Source organism: Vombatus ursinus, unplaced genomic scaffold, assembly GCF_900497805.2.
Source record: "Vombatus ursinus unplaced genomic scaffold, bare-nosed wombat genome assembly UNPS02014941.1, whole genome shotgun sequence".
Taxonomy (NCBI): Eukaryota; Metazoa; Chordata; class Mammalia; order Diprotodontia; family Vombatidae; genus Vombatus; species Vombatus ursinus.
In genome coordinates this window covers 2385649-2405874 of record NW_020954719.1, presented here as the reverse complement: position 1 = coordinate 2405874, position 20226 = coordinate 2385649, and the positions used below count along the sequence as shown (strand labels likewise).

Genomic DNA, 20226 nt, shown 5'->3' with positions numbered 1-20226 from the left:
GGACAATGAATGTAACATCAAATTTTTTTATGTACTTATTTGTTTTGTGATTTTTTTTCTCTTCCTCCTTTAAAAAAAAGCCTTATGAAGCATACCTTATAAGGCCAGTGCTCACAAAGATGGCTTATAATTTTTTGTAAGGGATAAGAGGGAGAAAAGGAAGGATACAAATATAACTGAAGCTGTAAAAACAAACAATATCAACAAAGTCTACTATTTAAGATTGTTGGATTTTAAAGGATGTATGTTTGAACAGTAGCTTCTTAATATTTAAATTCCCTGTTAAAGAGCAAATTTAGTAAACTAGAAAATTCCATTTTCTGTGTATTATAGTTAATTAAAGTTTTTACTATAGAGTTAATATTATAGTGCCCTAAATCCTTGGGGAAATAAGTCATTCTAAATTCTAGGAGGCATCACAAAAAAAAAAAAAAGATGGCTGGTTTTGGAGTCAGAGGATATGGGTGAGTTCAAATAAGGCCCTTAATACTTATTACCTGTGTGACCTTCAGCAAGTTATTCTATTTCCACAGACCTTAGTTTCCTCATCTGAAAAGAGAGGACTTTGGACTGGATGACCTTTAAAATCTCTTTCAGATTTGTGACTCTACTACGTGGCTGTAATTCTCTTGATGGTTTTAATTGAAATATTTTATCACTAACTCTGTTCCTGAATTGAGTTATTTCAAACTCTATTTCACATTACCTAAAAGGTATAGAAGTTTGAAAGAATGACAAAGTTTAAAGGGGTCAGATTTCAGTTGCAGTGGGAAAATACTATGAAGGTTCAGAGGGCAGGGAAATTATTTCCACAAAAGAGATCACTGGCAATTCTTCCAATTGACAACATGGCCTGGACTATTTAACCATTCTCTCTCAGAAATGTTTACACGAGGGAAGAAAATGATGACTTTTTTTCTCACAGAGAATGTAGACAAATCCAGGAGTTCATTAAAGCATGATGATTACCCACAGTGCTTCCTGTCTTTGTCTTCTGGCCTTGGCAATATTTACTGCATCCAGAGTGAAAAAGTGCAAGGCTTGTGAAAAGGTTACTTCCCTTGCAGACCAAAAAATTCCACACTATATTTTATTTAAAAACAACTAGGTCATGTTCAGTTGAGGAGCTGAGGTTATTTCCACAAAAACATGTCAGTACCATACTTAATGCTTTTTAAATTTTTCTCTTTCTAATGAACCCTCAAGATCCAGAAAAATATGAAACAATCTCAACACTAATTTACAGATAAAATATGTCTCACTTTACACAATAAAGCTGATTCTATAATGTTAAGGATAGATTGAGTTTTAAAAAAATCAATGTTTGGAAGTGGAGCCAAGGAAAAATTGGGAAAAGAAATGAGTGATGAAAGAAAATTACGAAAATAGAATTAACAGCTATGTAAAAGAGGCACAAACAACACTGAAGAAAAACAACACTTTAAAAAACAGAACAGGTCAAATGGAAAAGGAGGCACAAAAATTCACTGAAGAAAAGAGAAAGCAGAATAGGACACATGGAAAAAGAGGTAAAAACATTCACTGAAGGAAAGAATTCTTTAAAAAGCAAAATTGCTCAAATGGAAAAAGAGGTAAGAAAGGTCACAGAAGAAAATAATTCCTTAAAAATGAGAATTGAGCAAGTGGAAGCTAATGACTCTATGAGACACCAAGAAACAATAAAACTAAGTCAAAAGAATAAAAAAAAAGAAGAAAATATACACTATCTCATCAGAAAAACTGACCTAGAATATAGATTGAGGGGAAATAATTTGGACTACTGGAAAGTCATGATCAAAGAAAGAGCTTAGACATCATATTTCAAGAAATTATAAAAAAATGGCTCCAAATCTTAAAACTAGAAGGTAAAATAGAAATTAAAAAAAATTAAAAGAATTATAGAGAAAAACTGCCCAAATATCTTAGAACTAGAAGGTAAAATAGAAATTAAAAGAATCCACAGGTCACCTCAAGAATGAGATCCCAAAATGAAAACTCTCAGAAATATTATAGGCAAATTCCAGAGCTCCCTGGTCAAGGAGAAATTATTTCAAGCAGCCAGAAAGAAAGAATTTAAATATTGTGGAGCCACAGTCAGATCACACAAGATTCTATGTTAAAGGTGCAAAGGGTTGGAATGACATACCAGAAGGCAAAGGAGCTAGGATTACAACCACAAATAATGGTTCTACCTACTAAAACTGAGTATAATCCTTCAGGGGGGAAATGGACATTTAATGAATTAGAGGACTTTCAAGCATTCCTGATGAAAAGACCAGAGCTGAAAAGAAAATTTAATTTTCAAGCATAAGACTCAAGAGAAGCATGAAAAGGTATATATGAAAAAGAAATCATAAGGGACTCAATAATATTAAACATGTCTATATGGAAAGATTGTGCATGCTACTCCTAGAACTTTATCATTACTAGGGCAGTTAGAAGGAGTCTACATATTCAGAGAACCTGGGTGTGAATTGATTATGTTGGGATGATCTAAAAAAAAATGAAGGGATGAGGAAGAGGAATGCACTGAGAGAAGGGGAGAGGGAGAAGTAGAATGGAGAACATGTCACATAAAAGAAGGGCACAAGCGAGAGCTTTTACAGTAGAGGGGAGAAGAGGGGGTGGCACAGTGGCAGGCAAAACTTTGAACTTTACTCTCATACATATACACTTAGTTGACTATAGAAATCAATATTATCCAATGAGGAAATAAGAGGGGAAAAGGATAAGAGAAAGGAGGAGAAGATGATGGAGAGAGCAGATTAATGGAGATAGTAGTCACAAGCAAAAAAGACTTTGAGGAGAGTCAGGACAAAAAGAGAGAGAGATAAACAGAAGAAGCAGGATAAACAGAAGAAAAAGATAAAAAGAAGATAAAAAAGGACAAACAGAAGAAAACAGGAGAGAGGGAAATACATAGAAATCATAACTGAATGTTAAAGAGATAAGCTGACCAATAAAATGGAAGTAAATAGCAGAATGGATAAGAAATCAGAGTTGAAATAAGGGACTAGGGCAAAATTTATTATGCTTCAGCTGAAACAAGAAGACAGGTGTAGCAATCACGATCTCAGACAAAGCAAAAACAAAAATAGACCTAATTAAAAGAGATAATCAGAGATAATTACATTTTGCTAAAAAGTGCCATCAACAATGGAGTCACATAAAAAATTTACAAGTTTATTTTATAAAGGCCTCATTTCTCAAATGTCTATAACTGAGTCCAATTTATAAAAATAAGGCCCATTCCCCAATTGATAAATGATTAAAAGATATAAACAGGCAGTTTTTAGAAAAATAAATCAAAGTTATCTATAATCATATGAAAAAATGCTCTAAAACACTATTGATTACAAAAATGCAAATTAAAACAACTCTGAGGCACCCCTCACACCTGTTAGAAATGACAAATGCTGGAGGAGATGAGGGGTAAACTAATGAATTGTTGGTGTTGGGAACCAGTCCAACCATTCTGGAGAACAAATTGGAACTGTGCCCAAAGGACTATAAAAACTGTGCATCCTTTGACACAGCAATATCACTACTATGTCTTTACCCCAAAGAGATCACAAAAAAATGAAAAGGGCCTAGATGTACAAAAATATGTACAGTAACTCTTTTTGTGGTGGCAAAGAATTGGAAGTTGAGGGGATGGCCATCGACTAATGAATAGCTGAATAAGTTGTGGTATATGATTGTGATGAAGTACTATTGTGCTAAAAGAAATGATAAAGGGAATAGTTTCAGGAAAACATGGAACAACCTATATATACTGATGTTAGCTGAACTAACTGATAACTGATGTTAACTGATGGTAATTGAAGTTAGCAGAACCAGAACATCATTATACATAGTAACAGTAATATTGTAATGACTGTAATGTAAACTGTGTAACATAATTATAATGATAAGGTAAACTGTGAAAGTCTTAGCTACTCTGATCAATACAATGATCCAAGACAATTTCAAAAGACTTATGATAAAAAATTCTATCCACCTCCAGATAGAGAACTCATGGACTTTGAGTGCAAACTGAAATATAAATTTCTCACTTTGTCTTTCTTGCTTTTTTGTGGGGGGGGGGGGAATATATCTAATATGGAAACATTTCCCATGATTTCACATGTACAATTGATATTACATCACTTGCCTTCTCAGTGGGTGGTAGAGGGGGCTGAAGGGAGACAAAATTTGGAACTCAATTTTTTTAATAACAAATAAATAATACTTTAAAATATCAATATTTAAAATGTACTGTGAGAATTCTTTATTTAAAAAAAACTTACACAGAGATCTTATATGAAGCAAACAGTTACCTCTTCATTTCATCTCTTCATTATCTCTTCATTTGTACTATTGAATATGGAATTTTCTTTAAAGCAGGCATACTTTACTCAAGCATAAAGTTCTATAAATAGATTTAAGAACCTAAGAAGAAATTTTCATAAACTCCTAAAATTCTATTTTTAAATAGTTAGCACTCTTCTCTTCTCACCTGCTATGCAGAGCAGTAGCCTTCAAGGCTCTCCAAGGAGAGAGAAGGGAAGAAATTGGTGACCTTCCTCCTGGTTCCAACCCTGGTTCATGGTAGCTATTGAGCACACAGCTGCTGAAGCACATGTTCAACCTAGGAGAGCCTGAAACTGGATCTCAGAGCCCTAGCTATACAATTTCCCTCAGTTCCATTCCATACTGACTGGGCTCATCTTCTAGCTGGTGTTCCTCTTTTCCTTCAAGTGCTGTAGTGAAGCCAGCTCCCACACCAACTGACAACCCAGGTGCTTTGGACTTCTTGAACTTACCAAGCAATCTCCAAGATGAGACCCATCATCTTTGGATTACTATTTGGTCATCTGTGCTTAAGGAAGAAGCTCAAAGCTAGGGCTTTCAGATCCACAATGATACGTTTTATATATGTGTGTGTATATGTACATATCTCTCTTTCTCTCTCTCTCTCTCTATATAGACTCATGTGTGTGTATATATGTGTATATAGATGCATGTATACATATATAAATATATTATGTAAAATATATTTTTGAATAACTATATAATTTATATGTGTTTTATATATGTATATGGACATATATACATTTATACATATACATATATACATATATATCGATCTATCTATCTACATAGGTAGATAGATAGATAGATAGGTAGATAGATAGATGATCTAACAGCTCCTAATCATCATCTATGTGATTAATCTAGACATGGTAAAAGGTCTGAATCTTGGTAAAGGGAGACATATCTCTGCTTCAGCATGGCTGAGGCACAGTGCAGAATTCATGGGCAGTAACTATTAATTCAAATGAAATGGAGGCACACTGAAATAGTATATTTATGCAAATGCAGGTTAGCACAAACAGGAGAGTCCATAAGCAGAGGGAAATTAATAACATAAATGTAAATTAACTCCTAGATCTATTAGCGTTATGTCCTTAAGGTAAAAATGATAAAAGCTCAAGAGAGGGATCATCTGCGGTATCTGCAAGAAATACCACTAAGAGCTACAAAGCACAAAAACCCTATAGGCAGAAATGAAGCAAATATGTTCCAGGGGGAGACAACTTCCCCTGCTAAAGTACTACAACAGGAAATAGTTTCCTTCCTTCTCTAATATTCTTTGTTATATTTCTTTAATAGTATTTTATTTTTTTCCAATTACATGTCAAGACAATTTTTATCATTCATTTTCACAAGATTTTGGGTTCCAAAATGTTCTTCCTCCCACCTTTCCCCTCCCCTCTTCCTAGAATAGTAGGCAATTTGATACAGGTTATACATGTGCTATCATGTAAAACATATTTCCATAATAGTCACAGTTGTGAAAGAAGAAACACATCAAAAGGAAAAAAAAAAACACAAAAAAAGAATAAAGCAAATGAAAAAAAAATCTGCTTTCATCTGTATTCCAACTCCATAGTTCTTTCTCTGGATGTGGACAGCATATTCCATCTTGAGCCTTTTGGAATTGTCTTAGATCACTGTATTGCTGAGAAGAGCTAAGTCTATCAGAGTTGGTCATCGTAGAGTGTTGCTGTTACTGCGCACAACGTTCTCCTGGTTCCGCTCATTTCACTCAGCATGTAAGTCTTTCCAGGTTTTTCTAAAATCAACCTGCTCATCATTTCTTATAGCACAATAGTATTCCATTACATTCATATATCACAATTTGTTCAGTCATTCCCCAATTGATGGGCATCCCCTAAATTTCCAATTCTTGGCCACCACAAAAAGAGCTGCTATAAATAATTTTATACATGTGGGTACTTTTCCCTTTTTATGATCTCTTTGGGATACAGACCTAGCAGTGGTATTTCTAGATCAAAGGCTATGCACAGTTTTATAGCCCTTTGGTCATAGATCCAAATTGCTCTCCAGAATAGTTGGATCAGTTCACAACTCCACCAACAATGCATTAGTATTCCAATTTTCCCACACCTTCCACAACATTTATCATTTTCCTTTTTTTGCCATATTAGCCTATCTGATAGGTATGAGGTGATGTCTCAAAGTTGTCTTAATTTGAATTTCTCTAATCAATAGTTTTAGAACATTTTTATATGACTATAGATAGCTTTAATTTCTTCATCTGAAAATTGCATGTTCATATCCTTTGAACATTTATTGATTACAAATTGCTTATATTCTTACAAGCTTGACTCAGTTCTCTATATATTTTAGAAATGAGGCCTTTATCAGAAACATTGCTATAAAAATGGTTTCCCAGCTTTCTGCTTCCCTTCAATTCTTGGATGCATTGCCTTTGTTTGTGCAAAAGCTTTTTACCTTAAGGTAATCAAAATCATCCATATTGCATTTCATAATGTTATCTATCTCCTGTTTGGTCATATATTCTTCCCTCCTCCATAGATCTGACAGGTAGACCATTCCTTGCTCTCCTAATTATAACAAATAGTATTTTTAAAGAAAAAAAAGAGGAGAACATCAGCACAGCCTATCCATGCACTGAAAAAAGTCCAAAAGCACGTGTAATGGGCAACATCTGTGGATCTCCCAACTCTGTGAAGGGGTGGGTTGAAGGTTTTCTCTCATATCTCTTCATCTGAGTTACGTTTGAACTTAATACTTTTTGCTATATTCACTTTTGATTTTTTTGCTTGTGGCTGTTCTTTCCATTTACACTGCTACAGTCATTGTGTATATTGTTATCTTGGCTCTGCTTACTTCACTCTGTATGTAGAATGTATGCAGAGATCATGTAGATTTTTCCATGCTTTTCTGTACACATCACGCGCATACTTTCTTACAGCACAATAAAATCCCATTACATTCATGCGCCAAAATGTGTTTAGCCATTCCCTGATCAATGGTCGTCTAATCGTTTCCAATTCTTTGCCATCATCAAAATCACTGTCACGTGATATCTTGGCATACGTAAGGACTACAAACTGGCCAGACTAGTCTTCTTCCATAAACGAGCTACTTATCCCACCTGTCACAGGCAGAACAGTTGCAAGGCAATAAAAACTCTTTAAAACCATAGAGTTTGACAGAAACATAAAACTTGGAGAGCTAAGATTTGCTGCTTGTTTTTTAACTGGACTTACGATTTCACTGGTACAAAGAATCCTAATGAGGAAATTCCTTTTTATCAAACTAGATCGGCACCTGTTCTGAAATTTTTAGTGTTGCCTGAGGCACTAAAAGTTTAAGTGACCTGTCTAGTTACACAACCAGTAAGTATGTGTCAGATCAGACTTGAATCTAGGTCCTCTTAATCCCAGGGCAGCTAGATGACACAGTGGATAGAGGTTGGCTGTGGAGTCAGGAAGACTCACCATCCTGAGTTCAGATCTGGCCTCAGACACTTACTAGTTGTGTGACCCTAAGCAAGTCCCTTAACCCTCTTTGCCTCAGTTTCCTCTTCTGTAAAATGAGCTGGAAAAGGAAATGGCAAACTACTCCAGTATTTTTGACAAGAAAACCCTATAAGGGGTCACAAAGAGTCGGACACAACTGAAAAACAACTATACAACAACAACGTAACATCTTTACCCCAAGTTTGACTCTTAATTCACTTTGTATTTTCCAGCATGTATTTCTTTTGCATTGATTTGTGCATTTGCCAAAGCAGCTGGTAGCATAGTATAGAGCACTGGGCCTAAAGTCAAGAAGGCCTAAATTCAAATCTAGTCTCAGGTGCTTTCTAGCTGTGTGTCCTTGGGCAAGTCACTTAATTGCCTGTCTCTGTTTCCTCAACTGTATAGTGGGGTAATAATAGTATCGGCTTCAAAGGGTTGTTGTGAAGATTGAATGAGATAATATTTGTAAAAGCACTTAGCACAGTGCCTGACACAAATTAGGTGTTAAATAAATGCTCATTTCTTTTACTTCTCTTCTACTTCCACTTTTAAGTACTCTGTCCTTGAGATTAGTTTTGTTTATGTAGTAGTGATTCTAGTCTATTCTTACCCCATGAATACCATTCCTATTCATCTGTTCGATCCCCAAATTTTTTTTTTGGAAAATTTTTTTAATTGTTCATTTTTTCTTAACTCTACCAATAGATGGAATACTGGACCTGGACTCAGGAAGACCTGAGTTTAAATATGGCCTCAGATACTTACTAGCTATGTTACCCTGAGAAAGTCACATTGACTAACCCAGTTTCTTCATGTATAAAATGGGGATGAGAATAGCAGAGTTGTTATGAATATAAAATTAAATATTTTAAAATGTTTTGCAAACCTGAAATAACTATATAAAGACTAGCATGCTGTGTGTATATATAAATATATATATAAATAAATACATATGATATATTTATTATTTTTGTTTTCTTCCCTATCTAGTCAAGTAGATGGGTCAAAATCTTTCTTTTCCTCTCCTCCCCTCCAATGTTATTTCAAGTAACATTATTTTGTGGCACGCTTTCCTAAGAAGACCTTTTTCTTTGTCCTTGTTATTTCTTTTTTCTTTTAGCCTAATTAAAATTCTTTTTTCTAGTTCACTGGGTATACTGTTACTTGTTCTTTCTTCATTTTCACTATATTTCCCAAAAGGCCAAAGTTTCTAAAGTATCAAATTTTAACTCCTTCCTCTCTTATTTTTATGTTAGTGCATAGTTTTACCCTCAAACAGGTCAGCAAGCATTTCAAGCACACCTACAATGTGCCAGGCACTGTGCAAAGACCTGGGGAAACAAAGGCAAAAACAATCCTTGCCGCCCTCAAAGAGTTCACAGTATAATGAGGAAACAACATGCAAACAACTATGTGCAAATAAGGTCTATACAGGATGAACTGGAGATAACTTTAGTGAGAAGGCATGAACATTAAGGGGAATTGGGAAAGACTTCTTGCAGAAGTCTTTAGCTAAGACATGAAGGAAGTCAGAGAAGCCTGGAGATGGAAATAAGGAAAGAGAGAATTCTAGGCATAGAGGACAGCCAATGAAAATGTACACAGCATCCAGAGATAGTATATCTTGTGCAAGAAACAGCAAGGCCAGTATCACTGCAGATTAGTAGAGAGTAAGGTATAAGAAGATTGCAAAGGTATGAAGGGTTTAGATTATGAATGGTTTTAAAAGCCCAACAAAGGATTGCATATTTGATTTTGGAGGTATTGAGGATTCACTGGAGTTTACTGATTTGAGGAGGAGGATTAGCTGGCTCAGTGGATAGAGTACTGGGCCTGGAGTCAAGAAGACCTGAGTTCAAATATGGCCTCAGGTACTTACTAGCTGTGTGACCTTGGGCAAGTCACTTAACCTCTTAACCTCTGTTTACCTTAATTCACTGGAGTAGGAAATGGCAAACTCCAGTATCTTTCTCAAGAAAACCCCACAGACAGCACTGATGTGCTATAGTACAGAGGTTCATAAAGAGTTGGACACAACTGAATGACTAAACAACAAGGGGTGGAGAGCAGTGTGGCATGGACTGGAGTCTGGCGGAGGTAAAAAGATCAATAAGAAGTTGGTGATGAGGGCCCGCACCAGGGCAATGACAATGTAAGAGGAAATAAAAGGGTATATGAGAGTGAGGGGTTGAGGATGACACTTAGGTTGTGAACTTGAGTAACTGGAAGGATATTGGTGCCCTTGACAGCAACAGGAAGTTAGGAAGAGGGAAAGGTTTAGAAGGAAAGATAGTGAGCTCTCTTTCAGATATACTTAATGAGTCGCTGTGACATCGAGTTCAGATGTCTAATAGGCAGTTGGAGATGTGAGGTTTTCTCTTCTGTAGAAGAAAATGGTCTTGTATAAAATTTCCCGAAATTACCCAATATAAAGCCTTTGTTCCTTACCAGAGACATATATTTCTCCCAAAATAGGAATGTTTTTTTAATGAGACCGTTTCTATTCCCTTCCAATGCAAGACTCTCCCCATCAACTTCCTTGATTTAATCCCCCTTTCCACTGACATAGTGATATAAACAGCTCCATCATCAGTTGTTAAACAGAAGGATGGTTAAATATTAGGACACGGCTGCCTCCTTGCTGTATTGGGAATTATTTCCATGATATGTACTAGAAAATGTATGAGGTTTTCTATTGGAAATTAAAACACCTAAACCATTTCGCTTCAAGAATAGTTATACTGTTCTAACTAAACAGTGTTAAACAAAGAACTAGATATAAAGTGGGTGTCAACCTACTGGGGAATGGCTGAACAAACTGTATTTTATGAAAATACATGGATATTACTCTTCAGTAATTTGAAGAAACATCATAAAACTTATATGAACTGAAACAGAATAACAAGGGTAGAACCAAGAGAACAATGAAAAGGGTATTAAAATGAAGTCAAAGTCTGCATAATTTTAGTAATCAAACTTCATCCCAGAGAACATGCAGGACAACATACCTCAAGCTTCCCAGCAAAAAGATGGAGGATTAGCATAAGCAAAATATCACAACCACAGTCAGATGGAGCATAGTACCACAATGACTACATTAGTTGTTTATGTTTACCTATTTGTCTTTGTTACGAGAGAGTTCAGTTTGTTTTTTTCAGAGGGTGGGGAGGGAATGGTATGTCCAGAAATTATTGTAATGTAAACCTTAAAATTATTAATAAAATACATATGTACATACAAAATTGTATATATTTAATAATGCTAAAAGAAAAGGAATCATTACATTAATATTGTCAATTAATTTCTGGTAGAATGTTCAGCTTACTTGAGTAGGTTTCCGAGATTGAAAAGAGCTCGGTTATGCTGTGGGTTTAGCTGTAGAGCTCTTTGATAGTACTCCTTTGCTTCTGTCTTGTCTTTGGTCAGTGTTCCAAGGTTGTTCAGGGCACTTGCATGATGGGGATACAACCTGAGAAAGTAGAAATTTCAAGCCATGACGTTCAAAATGTTTTTTAGTCAGGTAAAATATACTTCTTCCCTTCCCATATTTCCTTGCTAAAATCATACATGGAAATTATCTTTTTCTTCCTTTTAGTAAGGCTGTTTCATAAATATTCCTATAAGGATTAGGCTAAAATAGATTTTTGAGATTGTTTAATTACATTCCTTAATTTCATAGGTGAAGAAAATGAAATGCTGAAGTGATTTGCCAAAAGCCAAATAGTTAATTAGTAAAAATCTGGACCTAGGACTCAATTCTCCAGATACTTTATTTTTTTTTTTAAGTTTAATCTGCATCATTTAAAAAAAATATTTTCTGCATGTGAAAAAATTTTAAATTCATTTTTTTCAAATTTGGAGTTCCAAATTCTCTCCCTTCCTCCTCTCACTCCTTCCTAAGAAAGTAAGGAACTTGATATAGGTTAGCTGGTTGTTGTCCTTTGATCCTGAAGAAGACCAAAATGACATCCCTATATTGGAGTCAAGGTACAGTGCATCTGACTGTGACCGATCAGACCAACATAAGCTTGGAAGGCTCTTCAACTGGTTGGGCACAAATAGTTCACATGGGGGCAGCTAGGTGGCACAGTGGATAGAACACTGGCCCTGAAGTCAGGAGGATGTGAGTTCAAATCCGGCCTCATACACTTGACACTTACTAGCTATGTGACCCTGGGCAAGTCACTTGACCCCATTGTCTAGCCTAAAACAAAAACAAACAAACAAAAAACAAATAGTTCACATGAACATTTGGACTGGAGATGTCTCTAAATTTGCATATCTCATGTTTCTTTTGAGGTACTGCATTTCTGCTTCCCTCATAGAGTATAGTGCCTTCTTTAATGGGGGCAAGACACACTGGGTGGTCCTTTACCAGTGTCTCACATGTCACACGATCGATTCCAAAATTCTTCTGAGACCTTGAGAGAGTTCTTATATCATTTCTTCTGACCACGATTTGAACACCTGCCTTGTGTGAGTTCTCTGTAAAATAGTCTTTTAGGCAAATGTACAGTTGGTATTTGAATAATGTGGCCAGACCATCGGAACTGTGCTCTCTGCAGTAGAGTTTGAATGCTGGGCAGTTCAGCTCAAGAAAGGACCTCAGTGCCTGCTACCTTATCATGCCAGGTGATCTTCAGAATCTTTCTATGACAATTCAAATGGAAGCAATTCAGTTTCCTGGCATGGCACTGGTATTTCTAGGTTTCACAGGCATATAATAATGAGGTCAACACAAAGGCTCTGTAGGCCTTTAGTTTGCTAGTCAGTCTAAATACCTCTTTTCTCCTACACTTCTCTTTGGAGCCTCCCAAATACTGGGCTAGCTCTGGTACTGTGTGTGAACCTCATCATCTATATGCACATCCCTGGAACGTATACTGCCAAGGTAAACAAACTTATCCCCAGCATTCAGAATTTCTTCCTTTTACTGTAGCTGATGGTTCCACATATAGATGGTGCAGTGCTGCCTGGTGGAGAACCTGGATGTTAATTGTTAGGCAAAAATTAGCACAAGCAGTAGAGAATCAATCCATACTTTGTTGCTTCTCAGAGTCTGCACACAATCAATCATCTCTGGACAAAAAAATCATCACCAACTCTCCCTTTACTTTAGTCTCATCTTGTAGCCTTTTCCAGTAAAATAACTTACCATCAGCGTGTTAGCTGAACTTGATGCCATTTTTATCCTCGTTGAAATCTGTTGACAGTAACGCTGAAAACATCATGCTAAAAAGCATGGGAGCAAGCACACAGCCTTACTTTTCTCCATTAGTGACAGGGAAAGCTCCAGAGCATTGTCCATGATCCAGAACCAGGCAAGCAAGCCATCATGAAACGGACATACAATACTGATGAATTTCTCTGGGTAACCAAATTTTGACATAATTTTCCACAAGCCCTCATGACTGACAGCATCAAAGGCCTTGGTCATTTTGATGAACGTTGTATAGAGACTTCTGTTCTACTCCTGGCATTTCTCCTAGTGTTGTTCGACACCTTTTCTAGTCCCTTCTTCTTTCCAGGAAGTGAGTGATGTGATCCTTAAAAGGTTGCTCAGATACCCACAGGGCTGCCAAATCCCACTGCTGGTTCCAATGAGAAGATGACTCTACAGTTTGGGCCACCTGTGTGCAGTTCCCAGTGTATCCACACCTGCTGCTTCTTCACTTGCCTGTCACCATGGGACTTTGAGATAGGTTAAAAAAGGTAAAATGGTATGGGTGATATCTTGGGATATAGTAAATGACTTTAGTGTCTCCTATGTCTGATCAAGTTCTAAGAGTTCCACAGCTTCTGCTTCATCTGCCTTCATGTCCATTAGAATAAATTGTTCTCATCTGCCCATTCCACTGGAGTAAGTCTTCAAATGCTTGTGGTAGACACCCCCCTAACTCACCAAAGGGTTTGAGACCCTGTGGTTACTCTCAACCTGGTTTAGCCTATCTGCCAAGAGTGTTTACCAGGATGTGGTCACTGTGCATGCTACAGCTTCTTGGAGCACAGGTGAGAGCAGGGTGAATCAGGTGGACACCAGAGTAGAAAGCAGCTCTGAAAAGGGCTGAGCAGTCCTCACAGCAGAGGTACAAGTCTTCCCTGAATAAACCCTGCATTCCTGATATAGGTTATACATGTGCAATCACACAAAACATGTTTTCACATTAGTCATGCTGTGAAAGAAAACAGACAAAATATCAAAAGAAGGGAAAAATAACATGTTTTGATCTGCATTCAGAGTCTATCAATTCTTTCTCCAGAGATAGATAGCATTTTTCATTATGAGTTCTTTGAAATTGTCTTGGATCACTGTTTTGGTGAGAAGAGTTAAGTCATTTACAGTTGCTCATCATACAATACTGCTGTTACTATGTGCAATGTTCTTTTTTTTACTTCACTTCATTCTGCATCATTTCACGTAACTCTTTCCAGGTTTTTCTGAAATCATCCTACCCATCATTTTTTTATACATAATAGTATTCCATTACAATCGTATACAACAACTTGTTCAGCCATTCCCCAATTGATGGGCATCTCCTCAATTTCCAGTTCTTTGCCACCACATTAGGAACTGCAATAAATCTTTTTTTGTACATATAGGTCCTTTTTCCTTTTTGTTATTTATCTCTTTGGAATACGGACTTAGTAGTGGTATCGCTGGATGAAAGGGTATGCACAATCTGATAGCCCTTTGGGCAGAGTTCAAAATTGCTCTCCAGAATGGTTGGATCATTTCACAATTCCACCAACAATGCATTAGTATCCCAATTTCCCCACATTCTCTCCAAATTTGTCATTTTCCTTTTCTACCGTATCAGCCAATCTGATAGGTGTAAGGGACCTCAGCTGTTTTAATTTGCATTTCTCTAATAGTGATTTAGAGCACTGTTTTTCAAAAGACTAAATAGCTTTGATTTCTTTGTCAGAAAATTGCTTGTTCACATCCTTTGACCATTTCTCTGTTGAGGAATGACCTGTATTCTTATAAATTTGACTCAGTTTTTCTATGTAGTTAGAAATGAGGTCCTTATCAGAGTAACCTGCTGTAAAAAAAAGTTCCAACAGCTTTACATTTTCTTTCTAATCTTTGCTGCATTAGTTTTGTTTGTGCAAAAATTTTAATTTAATATAATCAAAAATATCCATTTTCCATACTATAATGCTCTCTCTCTTTTGTTTGGTCATAAATTCTTCCCTTATCCATAGATCTGACAGGTAAATTATTCCATACTCCTCTAATTTGCCCGTGATGCCACTCTTTACGTGTAAAACCTATACCTATTTTGACCTTATCTTGGTAAGCGTTGCAAAATATCTGTCTATAGTTAGTCTCTGCCAAACTGTTTTCCAGTTTTCCAGCAGTTTTTGTCAAATAGTGAGTTCTTGTCCCAAAAGTTTGGATTTATCAAACACTAGATTACAGGAGGGGCAGGGGAGAGGCACTCGATGGTGCTGTGGATAGACTCTGGGCCCAAAGTCTGGAAGACTCATCTTCTTGAATTCAAATCTGGCCTTTAGCACTTACTAGCTGTGTGACCCTGGACAAATCACTTAACCGTCTTTGCCTCAGTTCCTCATCTGTATCATGAGCTGGAGAAAGAAATGACAAACTACTCCACTATTTTTTGCCAGGAAAACCCCAAATGGGGTTGGACACAACTGAAACAAATGAACTACTGCAAAGATTATGATGGTCATTTACTACTGTGTATTATGTACCTAATCTATTCCACTAATCTACCATTCTATCTCTTAGCCAGTATGGGATAGTTTTGATGATTACTGATTTATAATATGGTTTGAGATCTGGTATTGTTAGGCTACTTTACTTCGTATTTTTTTCCATTAATTCCCTTGATATTTTTGACCTTTTGTTCTTCCAGATGAATTTTGTTATTATTTTTCCTAGCTTTATCAAATAATTTTTGGTGGTTTGATGGGCATGGCATTGAATAAGTAAGTTAATTTAGGTAGAATTGTCATTTTGGCTTTGCCTACCACGAGCAATTAATATTTTTCCAATTGTGTGAAAAGTGTTTTATAATTATATTCATATAATTTCTGGGTTATAGTGTCTACCATTATTTTAAATGGAATTTCTCTTTCTATCTTATGCTGCTGGGCCTTGTTTCTTATACGTAGAAATGCTGATGATTTATGTGGGTGTATTTTATATCCTGCAACTTTGCTAAAGATGTCAATTTTTTCAACTACCTTTTAAGTTGATTCTCTAAGTATACTATCATATCATCTGCAAAGAGTGGTAGTTTTGTTTCCTCGTTGTCTAGTCTAATTCCTTCAATTTCTTTTTCTTCTTTTATTGTTATAGCTAACATTTCTAACACAATATTGAATAATAGTGTTGATAAAGGGCATCTTTGCTTCAGCCCTGATCTTACTGGGAAGACTTCTAGCTTATCCCCATTAAAGATAAAACTTGCTGATGGTTTTAGATAGTACTTGTCATTTTAAGGAAATCTTCATTTATTTCTATGCTCTCTACAGTTTTTAATATGAATAGGTGTTGTATTTTGTCAAAAGCTTTTACTACATCTGTTGAGATAATCATATGATTTCTGTTAATTTTGTTATTGATATTATTATGCTGATAGTTTTCCTATTATTGAACCAGCCCTGCATTCCTGGTATAAATCCTCACTTAGTCACAACGTATTATTCTCATGATAAGTTGCTGTGATCTATTTGCTATTTTTTTATTTAAAATTTTTGCATCAATATTCATTAGGTAAATTGGTCTACAGTTTTCTTTTTCTGTTTTTGCTCTACTTGGTTTAGGTAAATGGAATTTGGTAGGATGCCTTCTTTAGCTATTATTCCAAATAGTTTATGCAGTATTGGAATTAATTGTTCTTTAAATGTTTGGTAGAATTCTTCACTTGTTAATCTTTCTGGCCTTTGGGATTTTTTCCTATGGTCTTTGATGACTCTGTTCAATTTCTTTTTCTAAGATGAGGTTATTTAAGTATTCTACTTCTTCTTCTGTTAACTGAGGCAATTTATATTTTTGCTAATATTCATCTATTTCACTTAGATTGTCATATTTATTGGCATATAATTAGTCAAAATAGTTCCCAATAATTGCTTTAATTTCATCTTCTTTAGTAGCAGTTATCTTTTTTATTTATGATACTAGTATTTTGGTTTTCTTCTTTCTTTTTTTAAATCAAATTAACTAATGGCTTATCTATTCTTCCCCATAAAATCAGCTCCTAGTTTTATTTATTAATTCAATGGTTTTCTTACTTCCAATTTTATTAATCTCTCATTTGATTTTCAGAATTTCCATTTTGGTATTTAATTAGGGATTTTTAATTTGTTCTTTTCCTAGTTTTTTTTTTAGTTGCATGCCCACTTAATTTACTTGTTCTTTCTCTACTTTATTGGGTGTAAGCATTTAGAGATATAAGTATATATATTTAGAGACATGAATATAAATATAAATATAAAGATACACCAAAAGCAGTATCCCATAAATTTTGCTAAGTTGTCTCATTGTTTTCATTCTCTTAATGAAATTATTAATTGACTTTATGATATGTTCTTTGATCCACTCATTCTTTAGAATTAGATCATTTAGTTTCCAATGAATTTTTAATCTATCTTTTCCACTGCCCTTTATTGAATGTAATTTTTATTGTATTGCCATCTGAAAAATGATGCATTTGATATGTCTGCTGTTTTGCATTTGGTTGTGAAGTTTTTATGCCCTAACACATGGTCAGTTTTCAGTAGGTGCCAATGTACCATTTAGAAAAAGGTATAGTCCTTTCTATTCCCATTCTCTTTTCTCTGGAGGTCTATCATAGTTAATGTCTCTAAAATCCTATTCATCTCCTTAACTCCTTTATTGTTTATTTTGTCATTAGATTAATTCTGAGAGGTGGAGGTTGAGGTCCCCGACTAGGATAGTTTTACTCTCAATTCCCTCCTGTAAATAATTTAACATTTCCTTTTAAAATCTGGATGCTATATCATTTGGTACATATATATTTAGTATTGCTATTATTTCATTGTCTATGATACTTTCTAGTAATACTTAATTTCCCTCGTCTCTTTTGATTAGATTTTTGCCTTTGCATTTGTCTGAGATCATGATTGCTACTCATACTTTTTTTTTAACTTTAGCTAAAGTATAATAGATTTTGCTCCAGCCCCTTTCCTTTACTCAGTTTCTGTCTTTCTGCTTCAGATGTGTTTCTTGTAAACAACATATTGTAGGATTCTGATTTCTAATCAACTCTGCTATCTGCTTCCATTTTATAGGTGAGTTCATCCCATTCTCATTCACAGCTAGGATGACTGTGTATCTCTCTCTCTGTCCTTTCACCCTGCCCTTCTTCAGAAGTGTTTTACATCTCACCACCACCTTCCCCAATTCCTGCTCCCTTCTATTAGTCCATTCCCCTTACCTTATCTCCCTCTTCTACTTCCCAGTATGGTAAGATAGATTTCTACACCCAAATGAGATGAGAGTAAGGTTCAAGTACTGCCTGCCACCCCTTCCCATGATCTCCTCTACTGTAATAGTTCTTTTACACCTCTTTTATGTAAGATAATTTACCCCATTCTACTTATCCCACTGCATCCCTCTTTCTCAACCCTTAATTTTTTTATATCATCCTATTATAGCAACTCACCCTCTATGTACACTGCTTTTAGCTGCCCTAAAAGTGATAAAGTATCATTTTCCCATGTAGGAATGTAAACAGTTTAACCTTATTGAATCCCTCATGTCTTCTCTTTCCTGTTTACCTTTTTATACTTTTTACTTTTTATACTTCTTTTGAGTCTTGTATTTAAGAATCAAATTTTCTGTTTAGCCCTGGTCTTTTTAACAAGAATGCTTGAACGTTCTCAATTTTATTAACTAGATTTATTATAAAGGACTATACTTAGTTTTGCTGGGTGAGCGATTCTTTGTTGTAATCCTAGCTCCTTTGCCGTCTGGAATATCACATTCCAAGCCCTCCACTCCTTTAATGTGGAAGCTACTCGATCTGGTGTGATCCTAACTGCGGTTCCAAGATATTTGAATTGTTCCTTTCTGGCTGCTTGCAATAATTTCTGCTTGACCTGAGAACTCTGGAATTTGGCTATAATATTTCTGGGTTTTCATCTGAGAATCTCTTTCAGGAGGTAATTGGTGGATTCTTTCAATTTCTATTTTACCCTCTGGTTCTAGGCAGTTCTTCAAATATGATGTCTAGGCTCTTTCTTTGATTATGGCTTTCAGGCTGTATAATAATTCTTAAATTATCTCTCCTGGATCTATTTTCCAGGTCAGTTGTTTTTTCTGATGAGATATTTCACATTTCCTTCTATTTTTTCATTCTTTTCATTTTATTTTATTGTTTCTTGACATCTCATGTAGTCATTAGCTTACACTTACCTAATTCTAATTTTTAAGGAATTATTTTCTTCAGGGAACTTTTGTACCTCCTTTTCCATTTGGCCAATTCTACTTTTTAAGGAATTGTTTTCTTCAGTGAATTTTCCTACATCTTCTTCTATTTTTTTTTTTTGCGTTTTCTTTACCAAGCTGTTGATTTTTTTTCATGATTCTCTTCTATCACTCTCCTTTCTTTTCCCAATTTTTCTTCTTCCTCTTATATGATTTTTTGAATCCTTTTTGAGCTCTTCCAGGAATTCTTGTTGGGCTTGTATCCAATTCACTTTTTTCTTTGAAACATCAAAACATGTAGCCATTTCAATATTGTTATCCTCTTCTGAGTTTGTGTTTTGATCTTTCCTGTTGCCATAGAAACCTTCTATGATAAGGTTCTTTTTTTGTTTTTTGATCATTTTTCAAGACTATTTCTTGACTTTTAATTTAATTTTAAAGTTGAGCTCTGCTCCTGGGACAGAGTAGCCACTGTCCCATGCTTCAGATTTTTCATTCTGTTGTTTTCAGAGCTAATTCTGGGGACCTGTAAGTCTTCAGTTCTACCAAGGTGGTATGATCTAAAGAAAGATGTGCTCACTGCTATCCTGGCCTGTACTCTGGTGTATGAGCAACCACAAGCACTCTTTTGCATCTTGGACCTTTTACCAGCATCCCCTCTCCCCTGAGGTTGCACATTACAGTGTGTTAGCGCTCCTCCTAAACTTGGGATTGTTACTTGGATCCTCATTTGGGCAATGCCACAGAGTCCTGCACCCAGTGCCAACAGTGTCCTCTGTAATCTCTTTCTGACCTTGTCTGACTTCCTTACTGTCTGTGAGCTGACAGCTCTGGGGGTCACTGCTGCTGATTCAATGGCCCCTCAAGGCCTTCACTGACTTATGGGGGTAGGGCCTCCCTGCTGGCTTGTGCCAGGGTTCTGGGCCCCGCTTCTGGCTTGCACTAGGCACTGGGCCCCGCTTCTGG

The 20226-nt window shown here is 35.8% G+C and overlaps 1 protein-coding gene across 2 annotated transcripts in view; it reads right to left on the bottom strand.

The window, feature by feature from the left end:
* TMTC1 (transmembrane and tetratricopeptide repeat containing 1) overlaps positions 1 to 20226 on the bottom strand; it is a 309040-nt gene that overhangs the window by 77893 nt on the left and 210921 nt on the right. The window contains exon 12 of one of the 2 annotated variants that reach the window (XM_027844461.1): positions 11164 to 11307. The exons of the other annotated variant lie outside the window; for it this stretch is intronic. Coding sequence (XP_027700262.1) covers positions 11164 to 11307 — 144 coding nt within the window. The remainder of the gene's footprint in view (positions 1 to 11163; positions 11308 to 20226) is intronic. 2 annotated transcript variants of the gene reach the window in all.